The 19,375-nt window shown below is 39.0% G+C and overlaps 1 protein-coding gene across 1 annotated transcript in view; it reads right to left on the reverse strand.

Moving 5' to 3' along the window:
• Positions 1 to 19,375, reverse strand: part of ccdc80 (coiled-coil domain containing 80) — a 41,279-nt gene continuing 21,904 nt past the window's right edge. The window contains exons 4-7 of the mRNA XM_072260431.1: positions 15,603 to 15,754; positions 12,106 to 12,209; positions 9,886 to 9,966; positions 1 to 1,474 (exon numbers count right to left, since the gene is read on the reverse strand). Of these exons, the coding sequence (XP_072116532.1) occupies positions 1,158 to 1,474; positions 9,886 to 9,966; positions 12,106 to 12,209; positions 15,603 to 15,754 (654 nt within the window). The 3' untranslated portion in view covers positions 1 to 1,157. The remainder of the gene's footprint in view (positions 1,475 to 9,885; positions 9,967 to 12,105; positions 12,210 to 15,602; positions 15,755 to 19,375) is intronic.

The following is a 19,375-nucleotide window of genomic DNA, read 5'->3' on the forward strand; positions in this document are numbered from 1 at the left end:
TCACTGTTGTGAATAATACGGCAGTTTAATTGTGAACAGCAAGGCCCCAAAAAACAGAAGTGGTATTAAGGCAGGTAATCTGCTTTCACAACCGTAGCAATCTGCAAGAAAAATAACATTGCTAGAAATGTTCAGTGCATTTTGCAGCATTTGTGGAAAGTGAAATGCAGTTTTAATCTTCAAATCAAAATGACTTGAAATGTTATGTCTCATTCTACCTCCACAAATGCTGCCTGAACTGATGAGTATTATGGCATGTTTTGTTTTATGATCTATCCCCTATGTCAAGGAAAAAGGGTGGTGCAGTTTCCTGTAATTCTATCATACAGCCCACAGTGTAGTTTAATCTGAAAAATAAGAATGCAGGCAGTACATTGTTTGCAGTTCAAGCTTTGTATAGGCCCTTCTTTGTAAATGTGCACTAGACATAATCTAGAGCCAAAAGTATGCCATCCTTAGAGCCTTACAAATTGAATGTATGAATATTTTCATTGTGCAGGCACATTTTTTCTTTCTTAGATAAAATAAGTATATTCATCATAGGTGATCTGTATGTAGTATCCAAATCTATATTTGAAATGCGCTGCATGTTCCGTGTGCAATCAAGTGCATCCTATTGCAGCAGTTCTCAATAACACCTAAAGCAGTTGTTACTCAGACTAGTTTCATTTTTGTGGATTTCTTTTTGAAGTTTTTGTGTCCATGTAAGTACATCTCAGTTGACACACACTGAAAATTCAGTGGAATGTTTCTGATTATGTATAATCTATACAGTAGGAGACCAGCTATTTCTATTTGATTCCTTAAAGCTGATGCAAATCTTTCTCCCTTTAATACATAATAAATATGTAGACCAAACAAAACATCTCTAATTATGGATATACATACTTTCCATGTTAAGTACCAGCTATAAAATATTTCTTGCAAAAAGGCTGACAACTACTATTTGTTCTTTGAATCAACGGAATTTAGAGATTAGTCTTTCAATATATCCAAAATATAACTGAAAATTAACATTTTCCCTGATGGCTATGATGGAGTATGTTCAGTAATTATATAAAACAAAACTCCAATCAGTATCAAATGCGATATATTGGATATTTTACAAAACCTAGTCCATGGAATATGCGGCATCTAAACCAAAATGTCACAATTTTTTAGTAAGGGTATCCACCATAGTGACCCTGTTGATGATATCCATCTTGGTAACCATGGTAGCCATATCCGTATTCATCCTCTGGGCAACGCATACCCAAAGACTGTTGAATAGCCATTTCCTGTCGGCGAAGTTGCATGGAGTCAACAAGGTCATACACAATGGCCATATTCCACATTGGGGTTGGATACCACGACTTGACATTTCCATCCTTACCAACCAGGAGCATTGAGAAATACTCTGGGCTCACTTGGAAATAATTCCTTAGGTCTTTTACCAAGGACGGTGAGAGATCTTCACGATCAACAGATGAAGTTCCTGTAAATACAGCGAACAAAGTCAATTCATCTCACCAAACATACACTTTAAAAGATTCTTCAGCTGAAATGCAATTTCAGTGCAACTCCATCTAGTAATACATGTTTATTGGAAGTACTCAATTAATAAATAACAATATCTTATAGGAATGAAGATTCTATCATAAAATTCAATGATTATCCTTACTATTAACAAATTATATATTCTGTTCTGAGATAGACTATTTTCAGCTTTATATGCACTTACACAAATTTATTTTGCTTAGAATTAGAAATGGCATATCAAAAGTTTAAAATTTCAATCTTTGCATCAAAATATATTAAAATAGTCACATTTTAAAACTTTTTAAATGTTGTGTTCAGTTACTGTAATATTTGTATGGCATTGCTGTTGGGATATTTGTCTTATAAATATCTCAATAGAGAACAGCAAATATTACAAAAACTCAGTCTCTGTACTCTTTATAAAAATACTTGACGCTTGCCTTGTTTGGAATGTCTCCCAAGTAGAAATGACTTATAGAGCCATAAATTTCAATGCAGTACAATATAATGAACAACAATATTTCCTCCTAATAGTATCTCATTGCATGAGAAGCAGAAGAAAGCATTTTCTCACAGGATTTCTGCATTAAGATTGGCTATGTTCTTGATTTTTAGCTTTTGAACAGAAGACTGACAGCTGTGGAATTAGCAAAATAAGAGTTTTGAAAACTGCCACATCTGAGAAAAAATTCCTCATGGAGTTCCAAGTTCCTCAAGGTGTGCTTTAGAAGTAGTGAATGGATTTAAACAAACAGTTCTTATACAGGAATTGGGAAACTGTTACTTGTTGAAATCATCATCTTGTTCTCTTCTGCAGAGTATTCAATATTTCAGTAATATTTAAGTATTAATATAAAAATATAGTTTGATCAAGCATTCTTTGTTTTTTATATAATTCATTATGGATTATATGTAAGTTCTGTACGTGAATGGCATACATTAATATGCCACCATATTATATGTGAGCACATCATGAAAGAACAACTAAGAATACACATACTCCTGGCTCCAGGGTCTGTCTTCCAATTAGCTTCTGGAGTTACAAAACATAACAGTGGCAATGAAGTAGTTTTAAAATGAAGCCAAGATGACTACCTACATATTGAAGCGCATTATGATGTTTGAGTTAAAAAAATGCAGCATGTTTTTCTTCTGGGGGGTGGGGGAGAAGAGAGAGGTTCAACTTTTTTTAAAAAGCACAGCACATGTTTCTTCAGAAGGTAAGAGATATGGTCAAGTTTGAAAAAAAAAGCAGAAAAAGGACAAAATTCACAGTACTGGGAGGTAATAATAAATTTTAAATAAAAGCAAAAATGGCTGGCTGCAGCAGAATGATAAGATGTATTCAATTGCACAACAGATAACTGGTTGATGTATACTGAACAAATTGAGCAGAGTTTTGAAGAAAATATAATAGCCAATGAAAAGCAAGTGCTAGTGTTACTGAGTGCAATAGGTGGAAAAACATAGTTTGCTTAGAGGTTTGACTGCTCCAGCCAACCCAGCCAAAATGGGCTGTACTGATATCATACACAATGCCAGAACATTTAGAACCAAAACCATTGTTAATCTGCAGAATGCTTTAGGTTTCATAAGTTGAATAAAAAGGAAGGGAGTCCATTTCAGCTTACATGGCTGAATGGAAGAAATTGTCTGAGCATTGTTAGTTTAGTGATGGGTTTAATGATGCACTGAGAGATCATTTAGTTTATGAAATCTTACAAAAAAGCAAACAGCTGCTAGCTGAAGCACATATCACATTTAAAAGAGCAGTTGTATTTGCTGTATCAATAGAAACAGCAGGCATGAACAAAATTGCAATGTCTAAGCAGAAACCTGCCTGGCCAAAGAAGTTTTGTTACCTTTGTGTCAGGGGCTCACAAACACTAGACCAATGCAGGTTTAAAGGTAAAATTTGTAGACAGGCAGAAAAGGCAACAAATTGAGACACATCAAAGAACAATTTGGGCAGACAAATATAAATGAACTCCACAGGGAAGAGAAAAAAAGGTCAAATTGCAGTTTCACTAAGTGCACTAATCTGCATGCTGTTGATGAAAAATCAGAAAATAATGGGAGTGACACAGGACTATGTAGCCTTGAGATTTATAATGTGAACACATGCAAAACGGCTTCCATCAGAAGTGAATGGCAAATTAATTAAAATGGAATTGGACACTGGTTCGGCTGTTTCAGTCATTAGAAAAAATGAGTTTGAATGGCATTTCGAAGATACTGAACCAAAGCCTGCAGTTTTCCAACTAAGAACTTATACTGGAGAAAAGATAGCTCCTATAGGATTAACATTCGTAGCAGCGATTTACAACAACCAACAATCCACATTGGGCTTGTAAGTGGTAAAAACAGGAAAGTCAGCATTGTGGGGCCATGATTCACAAAGACAACTAATCCATCCACCATTTGCTTGCCACATCCCCTGCAAAAGAATTAACTGAAAGCGAATTAAGAAGAAATAAGAATTCAGCAGTGTCCAAAGGTGGCATTGGAAAACTCAAACATATCAAGGGTAAAATAATGTTAAACAAAAATGCCACACTAAAGTTTTACAAAGTCCTTCTGGGTCCTTATACCATCTGTGATAAAGGAGCCAGTGACCTAGATCACATGGACGTTGAAGGAATTCTTGCCAAGGTTGAGTGGAGCCCGCGGGCAATGTCAGTGGCCCCATTGGCCCAGAAGAGTGGGTCGGTCAGGATCTGTGGTGATTTTAAGGTCACCATTAACCCAGTACTGAAAGTACTGCCTCTACCCAGGGGATAGGTTATCTTTGCAAACTTTTCTGGAGGAAAACACTTCAGCAAAGTGGACTTAGCTGATGCCTACCTACAGATGGAGATGACAGAGAGTCCAAAGTGTTTCTCAACATAAACACTCACAAATGGTTTCATTGCTACAATAGGCTTATTTTTGGAGTAGCATCTGCATCTGCACCTGCACTCTGGCAAAAAGCTGTGGACCAGGTACTGCAAGGCTCCCCAGGTACTCAGTGTTACCTGGATGACATCATTGTTACCAGTGAGGATGACAAGGAGCATCTCCAAAATTTCAAGACTGTTAAAAAGATTAAAAGATTATGGGCTCAAAACATGATGCAACAAGTGTGAATTCTTTAAACTAAGCATCACTTCCTGTGGTCACACCATTGATACACAAGATTTCAAAAGTGTGTTGAGAAAATTCAAGCAGTGGTGGATGCCCCAGGGCCAAAAAGTGTGTCACAGCTGTGGTCCTTTTTAGGATTTGCCTATTACTATAACAGCTTCCTGCCAAACATGGCTACTGTGCTGCCCTTTGAACTCATTACAACAGATCAGTTAGGAATGGCAATGTATAAAGCAGTGTGAGGTGGCTTTTGAAAAGACAAAGGAAATGTTGACATCAGACAAGTACTCACACATTATGAGCCACACTATCTAGAGAAGCTTCCCTGTGACACCTTTCCTTAGGTCTAGGTGCAGTCATGTCACATGCTATGAATGATGGAAGTGAACACCCATAGCTTTTGTATCACATTCCCTTACTGCTGCAGAGAAAAACCACACACAGATTGACAGAGAGGCCTTGAGTCTGGCTTGGAGTGTAAAATGTTTCAACCAGAACTTGTACGGGAGAGAGTTTACCCTTGTTACTAATCATTGATCACTAGTCCATTTTCAATCCACAGAAGGCTGTTCCACGAACAGCAGCATCACAAACGCGGAGATGGGCTCTGTTTCTTGGAGGACACAATTACAAGATCAAATTCAAGAGGATGACTAATCATGGAAATGCTGACGGATTGTCCCGTTTACTCTTGGGGATTGAGAGTTGCTGTACGATCCAGGTTGGGAGCTGAAACATTGGAGGAGCTACATGCCAGTTATCTAGGTGTGGTCAAAATGAAAGTGTTGGCTCAAAGCTTTGTCTGGTAGCTTGGAATAGATCAATAGATTGAACAGCTTGCCAAGCACTGTTCAGGATGCCAACATGTGCAGAAGATGCCAAGAGCAGTGCCTCTCCATCCCTGGGAATGGCCTGCATTGCCCTGGCAGAGGATTCATGTGGATTTTGCTGGACCATTCACGGGCACAAATTTCTTGGTAGTAGTGGATGTAGCTACAAAGTGGGCAGAAGTGTTCCCAGTAGCCTCCACTGCAGCCTTGCACACTGCTGATGTGTTGAGAAGCCTCTTCTCAAGAACTGGTGTTCCAGAGCACTTCAGTGACAATGGACCACAGTTTGTTGTGGAATAGTTTCAGTCATTGCTGAAATTGAATGGAATAAGACATATTACATCTGCACTGTATCACCCAGCAACAAATGGTTTGGTGGAAAGGTTTGTCCAGAGTCTAAAGAACACACTGCAAGCAATGTCAACAGAACACACTACGCTGACACTGAATCAGAAGCTCACCAATTTCCTCCTTGCATATCACAGTGCAGCACACTCTACAACCAAGAACTCACCAGCGATGCTGTTCCTGGGTTGTCCTTGCACTCATGCTTGGATCTCCTCAAACCCAATCTCAGGAGGAGTATGCAGGACAAATAGCTAAGACGAAGTGAGGGCTCCTCAAACAAAGAGGTTCAACGTTTCACTCCTGGACAAGCTGTCTTATCAAGGGACTACAGAGATGATCAAAAGTGGGTACTTGGAAAGATTAAGGACAGAACTGGTGCACTCTTCTACACAGAGGAGATTGCACCTGATAACGTTTTGAGATGACATTATCAATCGAGGAGAGCAGAGTCAATTGTTAGAAAAGAAAGGAGTCCACAGCTGTGAGAACCATTTCCTGCGGTCTCAGAGTCAACTCCTAAAACCACCACAGAGGTTTAAATTGTCCCGTTCACAGCCACAAGTCTCACCTGCCAAGCAAAGTGATCCCCCTTGTCAGGAAAGATGCTATCCAACAAGAGTAAGGAATCCTCCACAGTGATTAAATCTTTAGGTTTTGTTGGGACAATTTAAAATTTACTATGCTGTGGATGTCTATTTGGAAATTGCATTAAATAGTATACTGTATATTCATAGCATTACATTACAATATTACATTACAATATTCAGAACAATATTTGAGTTGAGATGCATTCTATATTGAGTTGGAGTTTATAGTTCAGCAGGAAGGAGTGTAATGTGTTTACATAGAAACATAGAAAATAGGTGCAGGAGTAGGCCATTCGGCCCTTCGAGCCTGCACCACCATTTATTATGATCATGGCTGATCATCCAACTCAGAACCCTGCACCAGCCTCCATACCCGCTGATCCCCATAGCCACAAGGGCCATATCTAACTCCCTCTTAAATATAGCCAATGAACCGGCCTCAACTGTTTCCTGTGGCAGAGAATTCCACAGATTCACAACTCTCTGTGTGAAGAAGTTTTTCCTAATCTCAGTCCTAAAAGGCTTCCCCTTTATCCTCAAACTGTGACCCCTTGTTCTGGACTTCCCCAACATCGGGAACAATCATCCTGCATCTAGCCTGTCCAATCCCTTTAGGATTTTATACGTTTCAATCAGATCCCCCCTCAATCTTCTAAATTCCAACGAGTACAAGCCTAGTTCATCCAGTCTTTCTTCATATGAAAGTCCTGCCATCCCAGGAATCAATCTGGTGAACCTTCTTTGTACTCTCTCTATGGCAAGGATGTCTTTCCTCAGATTAGGGGACCAAAACTGCACACAATACTCCAGGTGTGGTGTCACCAAGGCCTTGTACAACTGCAGTAGTACCTCCCTGCTCCTGTACTCGAATCCTCTTGCTATAAATGCCAGCATACCATTCGCCTTTTTCACCGCCTGCTGTACCTGCATGCCCACTTTCAATGACTGGTGTATAATGACACCCAGGTCTCGTTGCACTTCCCCTTTTCCTAATCGGCCACCATTCAGATAATAATCTGTTTTCCTATTTTTGCCACCAAAGTGGATAACTTCACATTTATCCAGATTAAATTGCATCTGCCATGAATTTGCCCACTCACCCAACCTATCCAAGTCACCCTGCATCCTCTTAGCATCCTCCTCACAGCTAACACTGCTGCCCAGCTTCGTGTCATCCGCAAACTTGGAGATGCTGCATTTAATTCCCTCATCCAAGTCATTAATATATATTGTAAACAACTGGGGTCCCAGCACTGAGCCTTGCAGTACCCCACTAGTCACTGCCTGCCATTCTGAAAAGGTCCCGTTTATTCCCACTCTTTGCTTCCTGTCTGCTAACCAACTCTCTATCCACATCAATACCTTACCCCCAAATACCGTGTGCTTAAAGTTTTCACACTAATCTCCTGTGTGGGACCTTGTCAAAAGCCTTTTGAAAATCCAAATATACCACATCCACTGGTTCTCCCCCATCCACTCCACTAGTTACATCCTCAAAACATTCTATGAGATTCGTCTCAGACATGATTTTCCTTTCACAAATCCATGCTGACTTTGTCCGATGATTTCACCGCTTTCCAAATGTGCTGTTATCACATCTTTGATAACTGACTCCAGCAGTTTCCCCACCATTATTTCGGTAATGTAAATATATTGTTTGTTTACATAATTCATTATAGGTTATATGTAAGAAGAAGGTGAATGGCATATGTCATTTCATCATCATGTCTTATGTGAGCACCTCACAAAGGTAAATCTAATTAGACAAGTTTTCTGGACGCTCATGTTTTTCTTTCGATTAGCTTCTGGAGTTACAACACATAACATCTTCCAATAAACGTACTGGATTTAGAAAATGTACTGCAAACCACTGGGAAGTTTGAAATTATGTGACAATGAAATCAAAGAGTAACGTCATAGAAAACTGGGTTGTGCACACGACTGGGTGGTGATTGGACATATGACGGTAGGGACGAGTGACTTCAGAGATGTGACTGCAGGCTTGAATGACTTCAGTAATTGAGGTTTGGGGGGAAGAAGAGGAAAATGACCAATTGCAATAAAAAGAGAGGTAAATTTCTTGACGAGTGGACTTTTAGGTCTGAAGACAGCTTTAGCTGTTCAATTAAATACAGTATGTTCTTGCCAGTCATGTAAGTGGTCCATATTTCTCAGGTTTGTCTGCAGTCCCAAAATGAAACATGTATAAAAAAATACCCAGGAAAAACCTGCCCTACATTTTATGCCCTTGTATATGCTTCAGCCAAGTCTTTGAAGATAAAGTGAACAGTTTATGAGAGCAGAATTGTTACAAGTTGATAAGTTAATTCATTTTAATGTCTACAGAACATACACAAAACAGAAATGATTAAGTCTCACTTTGTGTAGAATTGTCCTTGAAAATAATGCTGAACACAATTTGCCTTAAAGAGGGTTCCTTTTATCTTTTACCTGTTCACTTTTCAAACTCTTGACTGATCTGTATGGCAGTTGTATTATTGAAATCCTACACAACCTCAACCATATCCTCTCCCAGCCAAGATATTTCACTGCTGATATCACAGAGGCCTTCACAGTTTTATCAACATTGTCCAGACACATTGTATTCATAAAACGAAAGCAAGTTTGTCAATCAGAAAATAATCAATGTCCAGCACTTATTTTTAGTCTTTTGGCTTAAGCATTTTAAAGTGTGAGATCTATCAAATGAAGATTTAGTTCAGTAATTAAGGTTATGTTGGCATTCCTGAAGCATAAACTAATTCTCACATTTACTTTTATGGTAATCCCATATTTCCAAAAGAACTGCCTTGAGATGTTATTTATCAAGAACCAGTAACAGCCTCCACCTTAGAGAGCACTGAAAGGTATCAAGGGGGCTAAAAAGAGAAAAAAATCACTATAAAGCTTAGTGAGAATCAGCAAAGATTCTGTAAGCTTCTGGGTCATTACTCTTTAATAAAAACATTGCCTGGAAAGAGATAGATTAAACATCTGTTTTCTGAAAGAAACCTGTAAAAAGAGAAGGAATCATTTATCAAAGGCTTAAAAATAACTCTGAAGTAATGCTGATGACAAGTATGATCAGGAGTTTTATAGTACCGAAAGGAAACCAGACCAATGGATAACAGCATAAAGTAATCCCACCCCTCCATATCCTCATATTTCTAACAGAGGAGGTAGCTACTTAAAAGAGATCATTATCATGCTTCTGTCAATTTATAAGACAAAATAAAATGTATTTTTACCTATTTTGAAGTATGAAAATAACATTGATGAAAAGCTAGCCATGAGATGAAATGTAATCATGCAAAATTGTAAAGCTCCCCCTTCTTAGTTGACCCTCTGGGCACAATCATTATTTAACTATAAAACAGCAGCCTGTTCATATTGGAAAATAATGGCTGTCAAAACCAGATGAGTATCAGCTCAAACAACTGCATCAATATTGTTAAATTGTTTAATGTAAGTAATCTTACCATTAATTGGATAGAGTTCCAAAACCCCTCCAACATCAGTACCCACACCCATCAACTTCAAAACAGCCAAATGACGTAAACCTGAAATATAAGAGATTTATTCTCACATTAATCTGAAGGACTAAAATTAGACCACAATAAATTAGATCAATTCTGAAAAAAAGAAATTTGGCATTAGGTACTGTATTTAAAAAATTTCTATCAGTTTCAAAATGAGCCAATGAGGTCAGCATTCAAAAGTCAATTTGGAAGCAGAATTAGTACAAAATAAATCACCTTAAAAAAAAACAAGAAAAGTAAATGAAATATATTCATGGATTGAATGATATAAATAAAATCCTGTTAGAATTAAAATTGGAATATCACTTTTCATAAAAGCAAAGCTCAAAGTAAATTTGTTATACAGTATGTTACCATATTATTTTCTTACAGACATTTACAGGAAAAGAGAAATAAAATACAATTTTATGAAAAATGACACATAGACAAGGACAAACAACTAATATGCAAATGAAGAAAACCATGCAAATAATAATAATACCCAGAACACAAGTTGTAAAGAGTCCCTGAAAGTGGGTCCCTAGATCATAGAACTAGTGCAGAGATGTGGCAGAAATCAAAGAACTTGGATGTATTTTAACATGGACAGAATTGAAAAGCTGAGATGCTATGTTAAAAAGCTGTAATGTTACATTAGGCTGAGAGGAGAATGAAGAAATACAAAGGCAATGCTGAAGTAAAAAAACACAAAATTACAGGGTGATGCTGGAAAGGCATGTTACATCACAAAAGTATGGGTTTCCTATTATCTTGAACAAAGAATAGACTAACAGAAGGTTCTTTCACATGGGATAGAACAAAACCTAAGGTCAAATTGTACGTGGCACAGCAGAGTTTTGTAAGAGATTTCTTTACCAAAGCAATGATTAAAATGTAGCACTCAGGCACATCAGTGGTTGACGTGGATAGTTTGGATGCGTAAGGGCAAAACAAGCAGAGGGTTATTCTGAGAGAATTTATGGAAGGATGGGAAGAGGCATACGTGGGACGAAAATCTGTTACTATGATATACTCTATATAAATATATAAAGTTAGATAAAATATGTTATACAAATAAATCCGATATAGGGTAAGAAGATGAACGATGAGTTGGGTTGAGGTGAGCTGAGGGTTACGTGCCATTTCAATAGTGCCTAGACCAGTTTGCCTGTACCGTGCTGAGCAATAGTCTTACGCACATATATATAGCTAGGTGAATAAGGCTTTTGCACAGTACTGTAGTAATTTTCTGCATTGCATTGTACTGCTGCCACAAAAGAACCAACAAATTTCATGACGTTTGAGTGATGATAAACCCAATCCTGATATGGGTCTCTACTGTGGACTGAGAGTGGGAAAGGGGCAGGGAGAGGGAAATCATGGTTGGCAAAAGGGGAAGGGAGAGGGGAAGGAGTGGGAGGCACCAGAGAGACATTCTGTAATGATCAGTAAACCAATTGTTTGAAATCAAATGATTTTGCCTGGTATCTCAGGGCGGGGTGAGTCTGCACCTGCACCACCCCCATCCCTGGCACTCCTTCTCTGCCACCTGTCCCACAGACCTCCCACAGTTCTCCACCCTTGCCATTCCCAACATCCTTTGCTCCCAGCAGATTTACAAGCTCACTCTCCTCTCCATCTTGCCAAATTCAGTACTGTGCAAAAGTCTTAAGCACGCTAGCTATACTTATATGCCTAAGGCTTTTGCACTGATCTCTTGTGTATATTTTATGTAAATATCTGAAATGATTACATAGGGTTTATTATTCCCTACAATAGTGCGGCCAATTGAAGGGGCACTGTTAATAGTTTTTCAGAGGGAACAATCAAAAGACATTCACTGAATATAGGAACAACTTGCAGGAGCAGCTCACCAGACTCCTTTGAATTCTAGTTAAGCAGAATCTTCCACAGAATAAACTGCACAACATTTGACAAATGACCTCCTACTGGATATTGGTTTGGGAATTAAACAGTTAGATTATTCTTACACGTTATATTTTGGATTATTCAGGTTAGTTACAATAAGAATGACTGCAATTGTTATCTTTCATTCTATCTAAAATGTATCATCGGTAAGTAGCAGAACACTTTGAACGTTGACAGCAATGTATCGCCAATGTTAGTCCTCCAGGTGATATAAGGATACACATATTGATCAATCAGAAAGCTGAATTTTACCCAGGTTGCAAGCTTGTGAACTTAAGGCATAAAGCTGATGTTGATAAGCCCATTCTTCATCGTTCGGAGTAGAAATAATGAATAAACGTCTCCTCCAGCGGAATCTAAGAGAGAAAAAAGCCCATGAAAACAGTTATTTCTTTATTCTTAGCTCCATAGCCAGATGGTGTACAGAAGCCCCAAGGTAACTTGGTATCTTGCGTCATCAATACAGAAAGGCAGAAAAACTTGTCTTTTCTACACAAGTGTTTCTTAATTTAAAATAGTCAATTATTTAGGAAGCACCTTCACATATTTTACTTTCTTAGAATCACAAGATGCTTGGAGAACATCAGACAGAAAGACAAGTTTATATATCAAAAATATCACAATATTTGTAAGCTATTAAGATAGGAGAATCTAAGCCAATCTGTTTTTGTTTTCACAATTGATTTGATTCATAAAATACTACAGCATGGAGATGACTGTACCTGGTTCTACCACCTTCTCTGGCAGTTTGTTCCATACACCTGTTAACTGTGTGAAAACTTGCCCTTCAGATATCCTTTAAGTATTTCCCCCATCACCTACAACCCATGCCTTCAGGTTTTAGTCTCCCTTATGCCCCTGTAAGGATTAAAAGGACATTTTGTGCCTGAGGATTTTAATCAAATAAAATTTAAGTTTTAATCATGTATATTTGTGTTCAGTTTATACCCATTGATATTTGATACAGTAATTTGTTTTTTTAATCATTATTCTTAATAAACTAGGCAGTTAAATGAGTTCGGTCTCCAACTTTCACCTCTGTAATTCAACTCCATATCCGTTCTAGGTACATGAGACAAAATTCTCCACAGGCTGCTGGAATCAAGTCTTCCTTTTGAAACATATTTGACCCACAGACCACTGGAAGGTTGGTGTGGAAAATAGGATAATGTCATACTATGTTCTAGGGCTAAGAAATGTTCTGGATATACCAACTAGTGGAGTGGTGTCACAGCAACAACCTTGCACTCAGCGTCAGTAGGATGAAAGAGCTGATTGTGGACTTCAGGAAGGCAAAAGAAGACATACCAATCCTCATTGAGGAATCAGAAGTGGAGAGAGTGAGCAGTTTCAAGTTCCTGGGTGTCAAGATCTCTGAGGACCTAACCTGGTCCCAACATATTGATGCAATTATAAAGAAGGCAAGAAAGCGACTATACTTCATTAAGAGTTTGAAGAGATGTCAACAAAAACACTCAAAAACTTCTATAGATGTACAATGGAGTGAATTCTGACAGGCTGCATCGCTGTCTGGTATGGGGGGTGGGGAATGTCTACTGCACAGGACCGAAATGAGCTGCAGAGGGTCGTAAATTTAGTTGCCTCCATCTTGGGTTCTAGCCTACAAAGTACCCAGGACATCTTTAAGGAGCGGTGTCTCAGAAAGGCACCATCAATTATTAAGGACCACTAGCACCCAGGGCATGCCCTTTTCTCATTGTTATCATCAGGTGGGAAGTACAGAAGCCTGAAGACACACACTCAGCGATTCAGGAACAGCTTCTTCCCCTCTGCCATCCGATTCCTAAATGGACATTGAACCTGTGAACACTACCTCACTTTCTTAATATTATTTCTGTTTATGCACAATTTTTAATCTGTTCAATATACATGTACTGTAATTTATTTATTCATTTCTTCTATATTATGTATTGCATTGGACTGCTGCTGCTAAGTTAACAAATTTCACGATACATGCTAGCGATAATAAACCTGATTCTGTTTCTGATTCTGATGTGAAATAAATTTCTTCCTTTATTATTTTCTAAATTCTTCTGAGTAATCAGTTATGGTGACTATCTGCTGGAATTAAATGAAAATGAGAGGGAAGTTGATTAAAACACATCAGATTTTTAAGGGTCTTGACTGGTGAAGGGTTACAGATGTTTCCTCTTGGGGAAGAATCTAGAACTAGGGGGCTACTGTTTTAAAAATTAAAAATTAGAGGTGGCCCATTTAAGACAGTGTAGAGATGATTTTATTTTCTTTCGTAGGATTCACTCTTGAAAAGTGCATGTATTTTGTGGCATGTAAAGAGTCAGTAACCATTGCCGGATGCTTTTCTCCATCTTTCCCCGAGTGTCCTTACTTTCTGGGCTCATGCAGGAAGACTGGCCATTTAGTTGATATATCATAGGTTCACAATGCCCATCCAACTATACCATGACTGTCTTCAACAAAGATCCAATTTTAAGCCCATAGTGATCAACATATCGAGAACAATATGCTGCCTTTACTTAATCTACAATATAACCATTATGAAACTAATCAACTTGCCACAGATAACTGAAGGGGCAAATATAAGACCATAAGACATAGGAGCAGAATTAGGCCATCTGGCCCATCGAGTCTGCTCTACCATTCAATCATGGCTGATCCCCTCCTCAACCCCACTCCCCAGCCTTCTCCCCGTAACCTTTGATGTTGTGGCCAATCAAGAACCTATCAATCTCTGCCTTAAATACACCCAACACCTGGCCTCCACAGGTAACAATTTCCATAAATTCACTACCATCCCGCTAAAGAAATTTCTCCACATCTCTGTTTAAAATGGACACCCCTCTATCCTGAGGCTGTGCCCTCTTGTCCTAGAAACATGGGAAACATCCTTTCCACATCTGTTCTGTCTAGGCTTTTCAACATTCAAAAGGTTTCAATGAGATCCCCTCCCCATCCTTTTACATTCCAGTTAGCACAGACCCAGAACCATTCAAATGTTTCTTATACGACAACTCTTTCATTCCCGGAATCATCCCTGTGAACCTCCAATGACAGCACATCTTTTCTTAGATAAGGAGCTCAAAACTTCAAAGTTCTCAAGGTGAAGTCCTCACCAGCGCCTTATAAAGCCTCAGCATCACATCCCTGCTCTTACATTCTAGATCTCTTGGAATGAATGCTATCATTGCATTTGGGAATTTGACACAGTTATATTATAAGACATTTGCTGAACTGATATTGTCTCCCATAGAAAGTCTAATACATAGAACCATAACATGGCAGAAAGAGTGATGCAACAGAAAGAAAATATAATTAAATCAGCTTTCAGATCTTTTGTTGAAAATAATGGCTTCACAATATAATTTAAAGGGCAGCAAGAGGCTTCAGGTGCTGGAAATCTGAAATAACAACTGCGGACCAGTTCTAGCATTTTCTTTGCTGTTTTGTAATTTTATACAAACTGCAGAATGGTATGAAACATAGTTTTGTTTCCATAGATGGAAATAATAGATGTTTAGTGACAGAGATTCACTGTATATTTGCAACTTTTCTCCCATTACTTGCCATGAAAGGCAAATTTTAGTTATAATTTCAAATTCAAGTTCATTTCAACTAATGTAGTTTAAAAGAGTGTCGGCAATTTCAGGGATCAGGAGATAAATAACCAGACAATATAAAACTGGTTTAAATTAGGCACTGAAATAAATCACTCTCATTTTATCACACAATTGCTTTAAGACAGTACATACCTAGCCAAGAAATTTTCTAGCGATCTTGGTTTGTCTTCATTCTTGCATTGTAGTCCTTCTTTCTTCTGTTTCTCCATTTCTGTGATCCTTGTTGTAAAAGTGTCAATCAAATCAAAGACAGACTGCATTGCAATTGGTACTTCATAGTGTTGCTGTCAATACAGATAATCATGACTAATATTATTATCTGTACAGTGAAGCATTCATTTATCCAGGAAAGCAAGATACAATAGCAATACATCATTTCAGTACTCTATATTTTCATATGCACATTTAATTCAGTATGCATTTAAACTCAGTGGCCACTTCATTAAGTACACCTGCTGGCTACTGCAAGTATCTAATCAGCCAATCACGTGGCAGCAACTTAATGCATAAAAGCATGCAGACATGGTCAAGAGGTTCAGTTGTTATTCAGACCAAACATCAGAATGGGGAAGAAATATGATCTAGGTTACCTTGATCGTGGAGTGATTGTTGGTGCCAGATTGTGGGGGGGGGGGGGCATGGTTTGAGTATCTCAGAAGCTCCTGGGCTTTTCACACACAATAGTTTTGAGAGTTTGTGCCTTGTTAATGAGAGATCAGAGAATGGCCAAACTGGTTCAAGCTGACAGGAAGGCGTTAGTAACTCAGATAACCATGTCTTACAACAGTGGTGTGCAGAAGAGCATCTCTGCATACACAACACATGAAACATTGAAGTGGTTCAGCAGCAGAACCATGAACATACACTCAGTGGCCACATTATTAGATACAAGGGTACCTAATAAAGTGGCCACTGGGTGTACATGGTACACTTAACACAGTAAAATATTTCAAGCCTCTTCACACCAGCTGACTTGTACCAAAATCAACACTAAATCAAAGGACTTTAGCAGAAATGACCAAAACGTAACCAAGGACCTCTGTTTTATCGAGCATCTGCAAAAAGAAATGAGAGCTTCTTAAGTGGAAGGGGTGACCAGTTTCAAGTTTCTGGGTGTCAACATCCCTGAGGACCCATCCTGGGCCCAACATATTGATGCAATTGCAAAGAAGGTAGGACAGCGGCTAGGTTTCATCAGAAGTTTGAGGAGAATTGGTATGTCACCAGAGACACTTGCAAATTTCTACAGGGTTACCATGGACAGCATTCTAACTGGTTACATCACGGTTTGGTATGGAGAGGGGACCACTGCACAGAATCAGAAAAAGCTGCAGAAAATTGTAAATTCAGCTAGCTTCATCACGGGCACCAGCTTCCCCAGAACCCAGGACACCTCAAAAAGGCAGCATTCATCATTAAGAATCCCCATCACTCAGGACATGCCCTCTTCCCATTGCTACTATCAAGGAGGTGGTACTGGAGACTGAAGACAATGTTTTAGAAACAGCTTCTTCCCCTCTGCCATCAGATTTCTGACTGGACCCATGAACACTATCTCACTATTTCCCTACATTTTTGCACTACTTATTTAATGTTATTATGTATTGCAATGTACTGCTGCCACAAAACAACATACACCAGTGATATTAAACCTGATTCTGAGGTTGACTGGTGGTAACATTCAGAGAGGGAATTTCTGACCTTTAATACAATTGGCTCAAGGACACAGGGAGTGGAGATTAAGGAAAAAGGTGTAACTAAAAGGACACAGGATTTGCACAGATGCAGGGTTGGAAGAAGCAAGGCCATGGATGGATTTGAATTCCAGGTTAATCACATCACTGCCAACAAAATGCTGGAGGAACTCAGGAGGTCAAGCAGCATCTATGGAAAAGAATAAAAAGTCAACGTTTTGGGCTGAGACCCTTCATCAGGACTGGAAAGGAAAGGAGAAAGGAGTCAGAATAAAGTGGCGGGGGAGGGGAAGGAGTACAAGCTAGAAGATGATAGGTGAAGTCAGGTGGGTGGGGGTGGATGCAAGAAGTAATGAGGTGATAGGTAGAAAAGGCAAAGGTCTAGAGAAGAAAGAATCCGAGATAGGAGAGGAGAGTGGACCATGGAAGGAAGGTATAGACGAGGTGCTCCCAGAGGAGGTTATAGTTAGGGAAGGAGAAGAGGAGAGGTGAGATGGGAGCCAGGGTGGGAAATATAAGAAGAGGGGGTTGGAGGGGGAAATATTACTGAAAGAGAGAAATTGATGCTCATGTCATCAGATTGGAGGCTACGCAGATGGAATATACAGTAAGGTGTTGCTCCGCTAACCCGAGGGTGATCTCATCATGGCAGTAGAGGAGACCATGGACTGACGTGTCATGATGGAAATGGGGATTGGAATTAAAATGGTTGGCCATCAGGGAAATCCGGCTTTTTGTAGATAGAGCAAAGTTGTTCAACAAATTGGTCTCCTGAATCTATGTTGGGTCTCACCAATGTAAAGGAGCACTGGATACAGTAGGTAACCCCAACAAATTTGCAGGTTAAGCGTTGTCTCACCTGGAAAGACTGTTTGGGACCCCGAATGGAGGAGAGGTTGGAGGTGAATGGGCAGGCATAACACTTATACAGGGATAAGTGCCAGGAAGGAGATTAATGGAGAGGGACCAATGAACAAGGGAATCATGGCGTGAGCGATTCCTGCAGAAAGAGGAGAGTGGGGGGGGGAGGGTGGCAAAGATGTGTTTTGTGGTAGGATCCAATTGAGGACGGCGGAAGTGGCAGAGAATGTGAGATCCACCACTGGATCTCTTTTATGAATGAAGATAAACTTATATCTACCCAACTCTGACTTGAACTGCCAGTTAACAATAAACATTAAAAGCAAAATCTTTCAACCGTTCTGATGAAGGTCTTATAAGTTCAGATTTACGACACTTATGGGTTTTCTTATCTTTAGAAATTGCAGATGATGTGCTATCTAACAGGAACAATGGGACGTGTGCACCATCATTCAATACACTGACACAGTGGATTCCCTGTAAGATTTCTTACTTGCATAAACTATGCAATCTAAGCACAATCCTATCTGGTCTATCAAAACTCATGAATACAATGAGGAATCTAGAAGAGTTATGGAAGCCTTTTGAAATACTACAACCTCAAGCACAATGGAAGGGAAAGACATTCCAGCTGCCAAGTGCATGGGAAATGGAAAATTCTTGCTCATGCATGACCAGTCTCATAGAAGCTCCACTTGAAGCCATTCTAGATGAATTGAGGCAAAATTATTGCTATTTTCTTCAGAATAAAAGGTAAACTCCACTGAACAGTGGTCCAGGTAACCTGCCAGGCTGAACTCCATTGGCCAAAACACCATCAGCAAATTCCAGAAAAAATCTCAATAAATAATTAATTGCCAATATGGGGATGACTTCCCAGCTGACAGTTCTTGAACCAATCAGAAAAACCCTGATGACTTTAGTTTAGCAACATAATGATCACTTTTCACTAGAGTTTGTTATTCTAATTGTTAAAAAAAATTGTGTATAATTTACGCTTTTCTAGTAAACCCTGTTTATATGACTGTAATGCACCTGTGATGCTGGTGCAAATAAGTTTTCCATTGCATCTCTGCCTACATGTACTTGCATATGACAATAAACAACCTTGACTTTGACTGTTTCATCGTAACCTTTTAAATATTTTTTGCATCCTAGTATAGGCATCCATACAGCATGGTACCATGCATTCTATCTACTGTAGGATATGAAGCTGGGATATCCATTTCAAATGACTGTCATATTGAGATTTTGAAAATGACTGCACTGCTAGATCCGGTTCAAACCGAGCCATCAAGTTCACTGATGATGTACACAGCGGCTGGCCTCATCGACAGCAATGATGAGACG

This window comes from Mobula birostris, chromosome 6, assembly GCF_030028105.1.
Source record: "Mobula birostris isolate sMobBir1 chromosome 6, sMobBir1.hap1, whole genome shotgun sequence".
NCBI classification, from domain to species: Eukaryota; Metazoa; Chordata; class Chondrichthyes; order Myliobatiformes; family Myliobatidae; genus Mobula; species Mobula birostris.